The sequence below is a fragment of the Ascaphus truei genome, chromosome 17 (assembly GCF_040206685.1).
Source record: "Ascaphus truei isolate aAscTru1 chromosome 17, aAscTru1.hap1, whole genome shotgun sequence".
In the NCBI taxonomy this organism is placed as follows: Eukaryota; Metazoa; Chordata; class Amphibia; order Anura; family Ascaphidae; genus Ascaphus; species Ascaphus truei.
In genome coordinates this window covers 17,388,880-17,402,311 of record NC_134499.1, presented here as the reverse complement: position 1 = coordinate 17,402,311, position 13,432 = coordinate 17,388,880, and the positions used below count along the sequence as shown (strand labels likewise).

The following is a 13,432-nucleotide window of genomic DNA, read 5'->3' as shown; positions in this document are numbered from 1 at the left end:
GCGTGAGTGACGCGAGAGGGACTCGCCCCGCAAGGATCATCGCGGATGCCGTTTCTTCCCGCTGCTGTCCGAGACACCACGGGAGGAGCCTCGGTTCCCCTCGGACTCAGAAGGGGGCGGAGAAGGTAAGTGGACATTTAACGTATAGGGGGGTGGGGAGGGGGGGGCTAGGGGGGGGGGGAAGGGGGGTATGGGTGGGTTATGAGGAGATAGTGGCGGGGGGGGGGGGAGAGTGGTGGGGGAAAGGGAGGAGAAGAGGGGGGGTGGTGAGGGGTGAAAGAGGGGCTGGGGGGGGGTCGGGAAGGGGGAGATAGTTTCGTGGGGTGTAATCTAGGGGACCTCGTGGCCAAAGGGTTGTTTTATTCATTGAGGGTTCTTGTGTTGGGTATTTGCTGATGTCTTTAGGGCCTCTGGTTCAGTGTGGGATGACTGTGGGGGCCTCTTGTGGTTTTCATGGGTCTTGCAGTTGGCTTGATCCTCAGGGTTCACCGGAGACGCTGACTCGCTAGTCTCTCCGATGTTCGGGGGACTTCTTGGGGGGTCATCTCCGGCGTCTCCTCAGTGCTGAGGCGGTTGCTCTTCTGCGGTGGGAGAGGGATCCCCAGCGCTTTCAGAAAGACCTTAGCGCCTTCAGGGGTTGTTACTGTGTGGTGGCGGCCATTGCGGAGCACCACTAGTTTGAAGGGGAATCCCCATCGATACTTTACCCCCTGGTCCCTGAGATAGGAGGTAAGTGGGCGCAGCGCATTTCTTTTATTTATTGTTATTTGGGAGAGGTCGTTGTAGAGTTGGATTTGTACCCCATCCATGGTCACCGTTCTCAGTTCTCTGGCCGCTGTCATGATGCGGTCTTTAGCAGAGTATGCGTGCATTCTCAGCACCACATCTCTGTGCCGGTTTGGGTCCGATGATTTCTGGGCCAGGGCTCTGTGGGCACGGTCTGTGTGTAGGTCGTGATCTGATAGATCAGGGACGAGCTGCAGGAAGAGTCTGCGGAGGTATGGTTGGAGTTCTTCGTGGGTGATAGTTTCAGGGATATTTTTGAGGCGGATGTTCTGCCTCCGTTCCCTGTTCTCCATATCCTCTAGTTTGTCTTGTATGTGTCGGATCGCATCTCCGCATCTCAGAACCTCTTCGTGAGTCTCAGCCTGCTCGTTTGAGACTACCTCCATCTTTACTTCCAGATCTTCTGTCCGCTCCGTCAGTGCTTCCACTTCTGCTCGGATGGTTTGGAGGGCCTTTTCCGTGTCCTCCTGAACTCCTCTCCTCATTTTAATAATTAAAGCGTCAAAAAAATCTTTATTTAAGACGGGGGGATCTGAGTCAGTCGGGCTCTGTCGGCCGCTGCGCACCTCGTGTTCTGGTTCTTCACCGGCGCCATCTTGCTCCTCGGGGTTGATCTCAGCTAGGCGTTGCGCCGGAGGAAAGAACTTGGTGACGGGGCATTGGCTCTTTCTCTGCGGCTTCCCTGCCATCTCTCCAGTGTTTGTTCACGGTGTGGGGACGATTTTCGGGGTTTTTGAGGTGTGGGATAAGCTTATTCTGATGTCTGTATTGGTGAGGGCGCCGGGAGCTCTTCCACTAGCAGACCATCGGCTGTGACGTCACCGGAAGTCTGTATCTCCCCTCTTTTGTTCATATATTATCTATCTATGTGAACAAAAATACAAAAATACAAAAATTGTTATGAAAACAGGTTGCTTTGATATATAGCAAAATAAACTGATAAATAGATTTGTATGTGTTGTGACTATAAAAATATTTACTGCTTGTGTTAAAAGAAAAAAAGCCTGCAGTAGGTCTTTTAACAACTGTGGCATTTACAATATAAGAAAAAATCCTGAAATCCTGAACAAAAGATTTCCTTTTAAAATAGACAAATAATTTTGAACTCTTTGCAAAGTGCTGAGCACACGGCCAGCATTAACTTTAAAAGACACTCTGACTTTAAAAAGAAAAAAAAAAAATAATAATTTTCAAAGCGCCTTTTTTTTTTTTCTGGGAAAACAGCCAGAAATTTCACAATACAGATAACGGGTTTCGCTGTCTAATTCATATTAACTGCTGGATTAATCCTCACGCAGGGGATTCTAACGTTAGTTTAATGTTAAATATGAAGCTTTCCACGCTGTCCTAAAACTGCATTTTGTATGGTCTTTCAAAAATTAAATAACGGGAATATTTCAAATTACTTATAAACACCAAGTCTATGCCTACAGGAGCATGCAACATTCTTTCACTCATTCACCTGAATGCCTTCTGAAAGAAATCTCATATTCCTGCAAACTTCCATCAATACAATTGCTATCCCGTTTTAACTATGCCCTCTTTTAAGCTAAACAAAATATCTTCAAACATGCAACAGTTATACCATGACTAAATAAACAGCAAGCTTGACCCTACCTGTCTTGTATGGCTTCTACACTGCTTATTTAACGGAGACAATTCTCGCTAAAATAACTGACCTCCATGCTGCTAAAGGCAGATATTATCACACTCCGCTCACACCATGGACACCCTCCTTTTGAAGCGCTATGTACATTAATGGCGTTATATACATATATAATGCAATATATTAATTCAAACAGTGCTTATGAGCTCTTACCAGCATTTTAAACAAAAACATCTTAATCCTGTAGAAATAAAATTGAAATGTGTTATCTTACTGCTTTACGGAAAAGAAGACAGTTCTACATTACCTTGTTCTCATGATTAAACTGCTTAAGCACAGAGCTAGTTCATTTTAATGTGAATGCTTCGCATTCTTTAAACTGTAAGAGAGAGACTGTGCCCCTCCTTTTATTAAGATAGAAATACCACACACGAAAAGAAATGTGTCCGGTTTAAAAAGTATCCGCCTGGCCAGGACGAATAAACCTTTCAAACTATAATCAGGGACCGAGCTGAATATACTCCCCTTCCGTTGTGAGGTATTTCTCCCTTATTCGGTGTACACCTTTTTAAAACCTTTTAAAATTTAGATTTCATCATGAGCAACTAATATTCATATTTTTTGTACAGATGTTAATAAGCATGACCATACAGTGTCTCACACAAGAAATCATTCAGGAGAAAATTCATCAGGGTTACAAACAAACTCTACATAAAGTAGCGGTGTTTTTTTTTTTTTTTTTTTTTTTTTTTTTTTTACAGAGACTTTCACTCTGAGCCCCCACGGGCAAAGCAGCACTTCCCTGCTTCTCACTGATAGTGGCACACTCTCTGCCAATGACCAAAACCACCACAATTAAAACAGACACCATTATTCTGAGCTATTCTCCCTGATTGATTTCTGGGACCAGCATAAGATCTCCGTCTATTCTGCCCTCTGCCTTGTAAATACATTGCCTTATTTTCATGCCGAGAACAACCTTCTGCATATTCGACAAACGGGTAATGACTAGCTGTCTGAGCAACAAATTCCTCAGGAATCAGACCAGATTTACACTCGCATTTAAAAATTGTACATTCCTAGGCTTCCGTCCAGAGTCATTCTTACTCATGCAAGCACCCATTAGTGGCTTAAAGAAAAACAGCTTAATTATGACAAATAATTGCAATATTTATACTTACACAATATACAATGGTCGTTCAGCTAGATCAGAGATAACAGTCCAGTCGTGCACAGAATTTACTGGACTCTAACCAAAAATTCTGTTTAAAAGGGCCTATCCCAATTCTTCAGTCACAATTTAGGTCTATTAAATTCCCAGAGGGGGTGAAGTATCATATATAAAAATTTACATACAGGGTATATACTCACCACCTTTGTGAATTTCCCACTTCTGGACGCCAAAACTGAAAGGAAAATCCGTTATTCCTTCACCCACGCTCCAGAACCGAGAGGAACCTTTCCTCTGCCAGGTACACTGAAGCCTTGTGACTGGATACACTATCTGCACCTGTTTGCAGCAGACTTCCCAGGAAGCTTTACACGCCCTGCCACTGTTATCTTCGATCTTTGATGAACCTTATCAGGCCTGGGAGACGAACAAAATGAAACGTAACGCACGCCAGGTTTCAAATCCTTTGTCTCAATTTATTACTCATAGGGTAATGGTTTTTATACAGAATAAAAAAAGATATTGGTTAGAGGCGTATCATAGGCGTGTCCTGGGCGTATACTAGGTGTGTCTTGGGCATAGCTTTGATTAGAGGCGTGATTTAGGGGCAGGACATATTAGTGGCGTGACTTTTGAGACGTGTCTTTTTTCAATACAAGCAATTGTCTAAATACATAGCTTATTCATTGTCTGTGTCACGATTGTGCTCGCCACAAACCGGGACCGGACCGCGGGGCTGAGGCTGGGTTATGAAATCACCGACCTTATACCGCGCAGACTGGTCCGGAGTGCGCAGTTCATAGTCAAACAGGCCGGGTTCAGGACTGGAGATAACAGCATAGTTGTTGGACAAGCCAGAGTCGGGGTAGGAGATATCCGGGTAGTCGTAGTTCAAGCAGGGAGTCGGCAACAGGAAATCAAGCTGGTCCTTTTGCGTCAGCGCAATCGCTGCAGGTCGGGAACGAGGTTTACGCGAGTGGCGTCCACGACCCATGGCTCCGGTCTAGGAGAGGGAAGACTGACCGCAATAGGCACACCACCAGGCAGCACTAGTAACCCCGTGTTACAGCGCAAACGAAGCAGGTCTGTAAGAACCAGGAACTCAGGAACTCAGCGTAGCAGCAGCAGGCCTGGAGGAAACTGGACGAGTACAACGAACTGGAACAAAAACAGAGATATGTAACGAAAGAACAAGGCTTGTGGCAGAAACACAGGTAACATCCCATAAGGATCTATGCTCGGCAAGGAAGTGTAGCCAAAGCAGAATATTTAAAGCGACAGTGACCAATCCGGACGAGGGGCATGGTGGAGGCGTGTCGAGGAGTTGCTCGTGAGTGGCTGAGAGACCAGGAAGTAGTGGAGCACAGCTGAGAGTCTGTAACACCAGTGCCAGAATCCAAGATGGCGACGGCAGAGTTCAAGGTATGCACTGGGCGGCGGCATGGGTGGCGACGGGGGGCAGGGGCAGCAGCCGCTGCAGTACTGGTAGTGGGTAAGGTGGGGTCACACCACAAGGGACGTGGCCCCCGATTCCTTACAGTACCCCCCCCTTCAGGATCGACCTCAGGGCGATCATAACCACTCCTAGAGTTGGGGGACCTGGAATTGTTCCGGAATTGTCTAGGATGGAGAGTAAAGTTGTGGTCCAGAGACTCGTGGGCACTCATTGGTCTTGGAGACATGGAGTTATTCCTAAATTGTTTTAGGCGAGCAGGGCATCCGTAAACCAGCAGTTCATTGGCGAGTACAAACTTAGGATAGGAAAGTGGTGGTAGAGAAATTATTGGTACGTGGCTCGCCACGCGAAATGGCTTGGAAATCCAAGGCTGTGAAGAACCAGGGGGTTCTGGAGCAGAAACAGCAGAAGGGCCCCCGTTGGGAGCCCAGTCCCTAGTAATGGTACCAAAATTCAGGACAAGAGGCACCAATAGTTGAAAGAGCTTATCAGGGCGACCTTCCGGACAGACAAAGTCTTTGCTGACATCATCACGTTAGAATTTGAGAGGGTCTTCTCCTCCAGAGGTTTTCCGGGTAGTGGTCTGCGAGGGTATAGGGTGGGTGGGTGCATTGCCAGGTATGGGTATAGTAGATGACAAGGTGAACAGTAAACCAGGCTTAGGGACCGAAATCTTGAGGTGTGAACGGAGTATTTCCAACACAGAGGACGCAGGCACAACAGAAGGTTCCGTGAGGGATAACCATGGGTTCGCTGAGGCAGAGAAGCAATCATTAGTGGAGCTACCAAATATTGTAGAACGCTCAGAGAGAGACAATATAGTCTGTGATCTCCACTTCCCAGAGTCCAAGCCAGAGACAACAGAGAGAGAAACCCCACAGTTAAAGTCATACTGAGGTACTTCAGGGGCCACCGAATGGTCCGTGAAAAGAAACTGCCTTCCCGCACTGGGGATTTGGAGCGCAGCAAGGGTTACTTCGGATATGGCACCAGAGTGCGGAGAAGGTATACAGGGCCTTGCAGAGATTTGAACAACCGCATGAGGCGGATTACGTGCTGCAACGAACTCCAAGGGCATCGTACTTGTCATAGGAGTGGGAGTAGGCTCTGGAGCTTTAATATCTGGAACTTGACAATCAGGCAGTGCAGGGGCAGCGGAGGGAGGGGAGCTAGTGTCTGGAGCTGGAGGCTCAGAATCTGTAACAGGGACACTGGTAGAAGGAGAACTAGCGTCTGAAGCTGACACCTGGGATTCAGTGACAGGTACTGGGGAAGTTAGAGGGTCAATAAGCGGTAAGTTGGAACCGGAAAAACTCTTAATAGCAGAAAACTTAGTAGGAAAAAGAGTTTTATCAAAAACTGCAAGGGCCCAAACTGGGGTACTTGTCATGACAAAATCAGCAATAGGTATGTTTACTAGTGCAAAAATTCTGATAACGGAACTGCTAGCCAGTGATGTGGGTGTCTGGGTTACACTAATAAGAAAATCAGATACTGTGGAAAGTGACTTAGGACTAATCACGGAAGTTCTAGGTTTGCGGGATATGTGTGAGAAGGTACCCTTTAACACAGGGGTTTTAATCTTAGCCCTGAATAACCCAACGGTTGCTGGAGCACATTTAGATGCAGTGCTAAAGGACTGAGGTTTAACAAGTGAAGGAAGACAAAATAGCTCAGATTTATACACCTGAATTTGTAATGTAGGCAGGGTGGTTTCTGACTGTACTAAGGGGGTGACAGCAGATATGCGGATCTCTGGAGGGGTTGCTTGGGAAGGAGTGTCTGGGAAATCAGAAAAGACTACAGATTCCATGACAAGGGAACTATGTGCTGAAGCAGGGATCTCAGCATTCTGAGTTACAGACTGGGTCAGCGAAATACCTGGGAGTGGGGATTCTGCGAACAGGCTTAGAGAAAAACCCGGTTCCTGAATACCTTTAACTGGAACCAGGATTTTAGCAGAAGTTTCAAGGGACACGGCAACGGAAACTTGAGCTGAAGCAGGGGGATTGTAGTAAACAAAATTCAAGGACTCAGCAAGCTTAGGGGAGTCATTCAGTGCAACCTCTGCTGTCAGACTTGGGGATTCATTCTCTGATGCTAGAAATGATGCATTAGCCTGGGGGCAGCAAGGATTTACAGGGATCAATGCAGATAGTATCTGAGAGTCAAAAAGAGGGAGATTTGCCTCTGAAATTGAGGATACAAGGAGTTCCTCCTCTGGAGCCAAGGATGTGGCCATAGCTGGCGAACAGGGGATTACAAAAGGAGGCTCATAGGGCTGACCTGCAGGGGTTAATATAGGAATGAGCTCAGGAACAGAGCTTAGGGATTCTAACTTAGAACGTTGAAGCAGACGGGGTTCTTTCTCTGACATGGGGAGCACGCAGAGCTGCCTATCGGGGGTTAAAGCAGAAAAAACCTCAAGGGCAGGAGTTAGGGATTCTGAGTTAGAAAGTGAGGGTAGATTCTCAGATACTAGGGCTGTAGCTTTGGAAATACAAGTATACTCCACGGGAACCTCACAGACCTGACTGGCAGGGGTTAAGGCAGACATATCTTTGGGATTTAAGCAATGGGAGGTGCAATCAGGGCTAGAAATCATGGCAGCTTCTACCTTAGGGGGCAGTGATAGTGGGGTGGTTTGGACATTTTTTGGAGAGGGAGGTGCCCCCACAGGTTTAACAACAGGACTGACAGAAAAGGGTTTTTGAATAGTCTGTGCGTAGGCAGCAAGTAGAGGTTCACGCTCACTTATGTTCCTGTCAAATTCCAGGAATAATTTAAGGGTGGTGTCTATGGCCTGAACCAGTACCCCAAAATCCCCAGTTTCCAGTCCCGGAGTGGACTTAAGAAGGAGCAGTTGGGAGTACTGGGCTTGAAACATCTTCTTTAACTCTCTACATTCCTGAGATTTAGTCAGTATTTCTTTACGAGTCTGTCTTTCTGCAGGGGTTAACCCTTCGTACATACAAGCAAGATTAGGCGGAGGCAGTTTTTCAAACAAATACTGTTCTTCAAACAGGGACTGGTCCGCAGCCTGGGACATAGGTGCAGTTACACATTTACCAACCCCCGCCACGGCGCGGTCCGGTTTTGTGGGGCCGAGCATACTGTCACGATTGTGCTCGCCACAAACCGGGACCGGACCGCGGGGCTGAGGCTGGGTTATGAAATCACCGACCTTATACCGCGCAGACTGGTCCGGAGTGCGCAGTTCATAGTCAAACAGGCCGGGTTCAGGACTGGAGATAACAGCATAGTTGTTGGACAAGCCAGAGTCGGGGTAGGAGATATCCGGGTAGTCGTAGTTCAAGCAGGGAGTCGGCAACAGGAAATCAAGCTGGTCCTTTTGCGTCAGCGCAATCGCTGCAGGTCGGGAACGAGGTTTACGCGAGTGGCGTCCACGACCCATGGCTCCGGTCTAGGAGAGGGAAGACTGACCGCAATAGGCACACCACCAGGCAGCACTAGTAACCCCGTGTTACAGCGCAAACGAAGCAGGTCTGTAAGAACCAGGAACTCAGGAACTCAGCGTAGCAGCAGCAGGCCTGGAGGAAACTGGACGAGTACAACGAACTGGAACAAAAACAGAGATACGTAACGAAAGAACAAGGCTTGTGGCAAAAACACAGGTAACATCCCATAAGGATCTATGCTCGGCAAGGAAGTGAAGCCAAAGCAGAATATTTAAAGCGACAGTGACCAATCCGGACGAGGGGCATGGTGGAGGCGTGTCGAGGAGCTGCTCGTGAGTGGCTGAGAGACCAGGAAGTAGTGGAGCACAGCTGAGAGTCTGTAACACCAGTGCCAGAATCCAAGATGGCGACGGCAGAGTTCAAGGTATGCACTGGGCGGCGGCATGGGTGGCGACGGGGGGCAGGGGCAGCAGCCGCTGCAGTACTGGTAGTGGGTAAGGAGGGGTCACACCACAAGGGACGTGGCCCCCGATTCCTTACAGTCTGTTATCAAAAGAGACCTTGAGTCTTAGCAACTTTTATTACATTATTCTTGCTTCTTGCAGAGAACCATTCTATTATATTCTACTAAAACACCAGGAAATTGACCACACAAAAGTATCTAGTAATATTCTGGCCAGGAAGAAAGAAAATGCAATTTAGCAGAGAAACTGAGTGCATTTATGAATTATATTTCAGCAAAAAGGCTGACTACAGAATCTTAACTAGTTATGACCATACAAAATGGAAGCTTAACATGAGTGCAGACTCTGGCCTGACATACTGGTCCTAACAGTATGTGTTGGAGAGAGTGTTACAGGACGGTATGTGTTGGAGAGTGTTACAGGACGGTATGTGTTGGAGAGAGTGTTACAGGAAGGTGTGTGTTGTAGAGGGTGTTACAGGAGAATGTGCTGGAGAGTGTTACAGGACGGTGTGTGTTTGAGAGAGTGTTACAGGACGGTATGTGTTGGAGAGTGTTACAGGAAGGTATGTGTTGGAGAGTGTTACATGAAGGTGTGTGTTGGAGAGTGTTACAGGACGGTATGTGTTGGAGAGTGTTACATAAAGGTGTGTGTTTGAGAGTGTTACATGACTTTATGTGTTGGAGAGAGTGCTACAGTAAGTTGTGTGTTGGAGAGAGTGTTACAAGACTGTGTGTTACTAGAGAACAAAATACCCGGGCGCTACCTGTACCCAGGATCCTTCAACGTAAAGAAGACAAGAGAAAGGGATGGGGGAGCACTGGTGGAAGGGTAGAATATAACCTGAAATAGGTGTACATTACTCTGAGGCGATACAATGGGATTTATAGGTGTAAAATAATTTTTAACACTCACACGGCCTTGTGCAAATGCTGTCGCATCAAGGTATCTTTAGGTCTTCTTTTTCTATCTTCTAGATTCTTTCGCCGCTTTGCGTCTGCGTTCTTCTTCTCCTTCTTCTTTGGTGTGATCTCACCCTCGGAATAAATACATATAAATGTGAACAGAATATATAGGCAATAGATGATACTATCAGGAATGAAATCAGGGTAGGGATATAAATAGTTGGAATATAAAACACTCACACTGGCATGTGTGCGTGCACTCTAAGAGATGGTATCTTGGTCTCCAGGGGGCAGTTCCGCTTCTCTAATATTGAGTTAAAGATCTAAAATCAAAAGCATAACTCAGTGTCAGGTGAAGGCAAATAAAAATCAAGTATTACTACTGACACGGCCAAGTGTGAGTACACACTTGGAAAAGGTATCTTTTGTTGCTCCTCCTGTCGTCCCCAACTGGGAAACGTCAACTGGTTCTGATGGTGATTTCTCACCCCCCAATGGGTAAAAAAGGTTCTAAGCCCAGAAAGTCAAGGCCAAGGTCTTTATTCAAGTTGAAAAATAAAAAGAACAACAAAACACAGCTAACTCAACCAGTGAGTTACGCTGTGGATAGGTTAAAAAGCCAGTCTTTAGGGAATATAATGCAGGACTCGTGGTACTGCAGCTGAACTCCCTCCGCGTCCGGATGTAGCGCTGCACTTCCCGTGTCCCACTTCCGACGGTGGCTGGAAAAGGTCAAAATTTCTGGGGGATTTTGAGCTACGCGTTTCGCCCTATGGGCTTCCTCAGGCTCCGTAGTTAGAATGGATTTGGCTCGCGGCTCCTACTTTATATACTGCGGCCGGCCATTCTACTACACCCCCTCATCATGCTAATTCTTAACTGGAAGATCAAAATCAGCTGTTCTAAATCAATCGTGCGAGCAATATAGCCCCATTACGTGGTCCTTAAATCGACATACAACTGACATATCATGAACCCTAACTTGGTGCTAAGTGAGGGAACACTGTGAACACAATAATAGGTTTCCTCATTGTGGAACATATATTTCTTGAACTCTCTAAATAGTCCCCTTTATGGCTAGAAATACTTGAACTCAAACATTGAAAAACTCATAGGTGTAATAAATACCTGCATACCTTTAACTCTTCCCATTTCAAACATCATTGGCTAAGGGTAGACAATAAAACTGGTAAAATGACAATGTAATCAATTGCCTGATTAGTAAGTAGTGAGAATGTACAATCCAATCTTCCGCAGAGAATGGTGTAAAATCTCCTAATTTAATTAAGTTAACAAAAATCATTTAACAAACAACAATATATATCAATTTTATACACAGAATTCATAAAATCAAGTTAAAATTTCTATTAAAAAATTTCTTATCAAAAATGCCATTCATAAATGTATATATTGAGCATTGATTCATGGTATATATATGAACCCATCTCCTTAAAGATGGTGTAAAGGATGAACCAGATCTGCAAGGGAAAGCAAACATGCAATCAGTACCCTAAATAGTTCAATAAAATAAGCTTAAAAATGTATAGTAGAAATAATCTAAAGTCAAAGCAAGGACCTCCTTGCTCCTAGTCTTAAGGGGGACGGGGGGACCTGGCGAGGGGGGGGGAGGTGGGGGAGGGAGGGGAAAGGTGGGGTGGGGAGGTGGAGGGTGACGGGAAAGATGTGGGCAGCTGTAATCGTAGGAGGGATGATGCGACATATTTGGATACTCAGTAAAAAGCTCCCAGGTCTATGTCTATGTTTAGACCCTTGAGCTGATCACCACCCCTCCAATGTGCCTCTACCTTCTCTATCCCCTTGTAGGAAAGCCCTTCTGGGTTCCCTCCGTGAGACATGCTGAAATGTCTGGAGACACTTTGGGTCATGACCTGCTTGCGTATATTGCCTACGTGTTCCAACATGCGGACCCTCAGGGGTCTCGATGTCCGGCCCACGTATTGGAAGCCACACGGGCACGCAAGCAGGTATACCACATATTCCGTCCGACACGTGATGAGATGTTTTATTTTAAAATTTTCTTTCGTGGTATGTGAGGTAAACTCTGTCCTATCTCCTTTCACTGCCAAGGGTCTAAACATAGTCATAGACCTGGGAGCTTTTTACTGAATATCCAAATATGTCGCATCATCCCTCCTACGATTACAGCTGCCCACATCTTTCCCGTCACCCTCCACCTCCCCACCCCTACCTTTCCCCTCCCTCCCCACCTCCCCCAGGTCCCCCTGTCCCCCTTAAGACTAGGAGCAAGAAGGTCCTTGCTTTGACTTTAGATTATTTCTACTATACATTTTTAAGCTTATTTTATTGAACTATTTAGGGTACTGATTGCATGTTTGCTTTCCCTTGCAGATCTGGTTCATCCTTTACACCATCTTTAAGGAGATGGGTTCATATATATACCATGAATCAATGCTCAATATATACATTTATGAATGGCATTTTTTATAAGAATTTTTTTAATAGACATTTTAACTTGATTTTATGAATTCTGTGTATAAAATTGATATATATTGTTGTTTGTTAAATGATTTTTGTTAACTTAATTAAATTAGGAGATTTTACACCATTCTCTGCGGAAGATTGGATTGTACATTCTCACTACTTACTAATCAGGCAATTGATTACATTGTCATTTTACCAGTTTTATTGTCTACCCTTAGCCAATGATGTTTGAAATGGGAAGAGTTAAAGGTATGCAGGTATTTATTACACCTATGAGTTTTTCAATGTTTGAGTTCAAGTATTTCTAGCCATAAAGGGGACTATTTAGAGAGTTCAAGAAATATATGTTCCACAATGAGGAAACCTATTATTGTGTTCACAGTGTTCCCTCACTTAGCACCAAGTTAGGGTTCATGATATGTCAGTTGTATGTCGATTTAAGGACCACGTAATGGGGCTATATTGCTCGCACGATTGATTTAGAACAGCTGATTTTGATCTTCCAGTTAAGAATTAGCATGATGAGGGGGTGTAGTAGAATGGCCGGCCGCAGTATATAAAGTAGGAGCCGCGAGCCAAATCCATTCTAACTACGGAGCCTGAGGAAGCCCATAGGGCGAAACGCGTAGCTCAAAATCCCCCAGAAATTTTGACCTTTTCCAGCCACCGTCGGGAGTGGGACACGGGAAGTGCAGCGCTACATCCGGACGCGGAGGGAGTTCAGCTGCAGTACCACGAGTCCTGCATTATATTCCCTAAAGACTGGCTTTTTAACCTATCCACAGCGTAACTCACTGGTTGAGTTAGCTGTGTTTTGTTGTTCTTTTTATTTTTCAACTTGAATAAAGACCTTGGCCTTGACTTTCTGGGCTTAGAACCTTTTTTACCCATTGGGAGGTGAGAAATCACCATCAGAACCAGTTGACGTTTCCCAGTTGGGGACGACAGGAGGAGCAACAAAAGATACCTTTTCCAAGTGTGCACTCACACTTGGCCGTGTCAGTAGTAATACTTGATTTTTATTTGCCTTCACCTGACACTGAGTTATGCTTTTGATATTAGATCTTTAACTCAATATTAGAGAAGCGGAACTGCCCCCTGGAGACCAAGACACCATCTCTTAGAGTGCACACACACATGCCCGTGTGAGTGTTTTATATTC

At 45.7% G+C, this 13,432-nt stretch overlaps 1 protein-coding gene across 1 annotated transcript; it reads right to left on the bottom strand.

Annotated features, from left to right (window-relative positions):
- Positions 1 to 233: 233 nt before the first annotated feature.
- On the bottom strand, positions 234 to 3,738 carry LOC142468023 (uncharacterized). Its single transcript, XM_075574081.1, has 2 exons — positions 2,700 to 3,738; positions 234 to 1,650 (listed from the first exon to the last, which is right to left on the bottom strand). The coding sequence occupies exon 2, from the start codon at positions 1,473 to 1,475 to the stop codon at positions 486 to 488; it is 990 nt and encodes a 329-aa protein (XP_075430196.1). The 5' UTR covers positions 1,476 to 1,650; positions 2,700 to 3,738; the 3' UTR covers positions 234 to 485.
- Between the last annotated feature and the right edge of the window lie 9,694 nt (positions 3,739 to 13,432).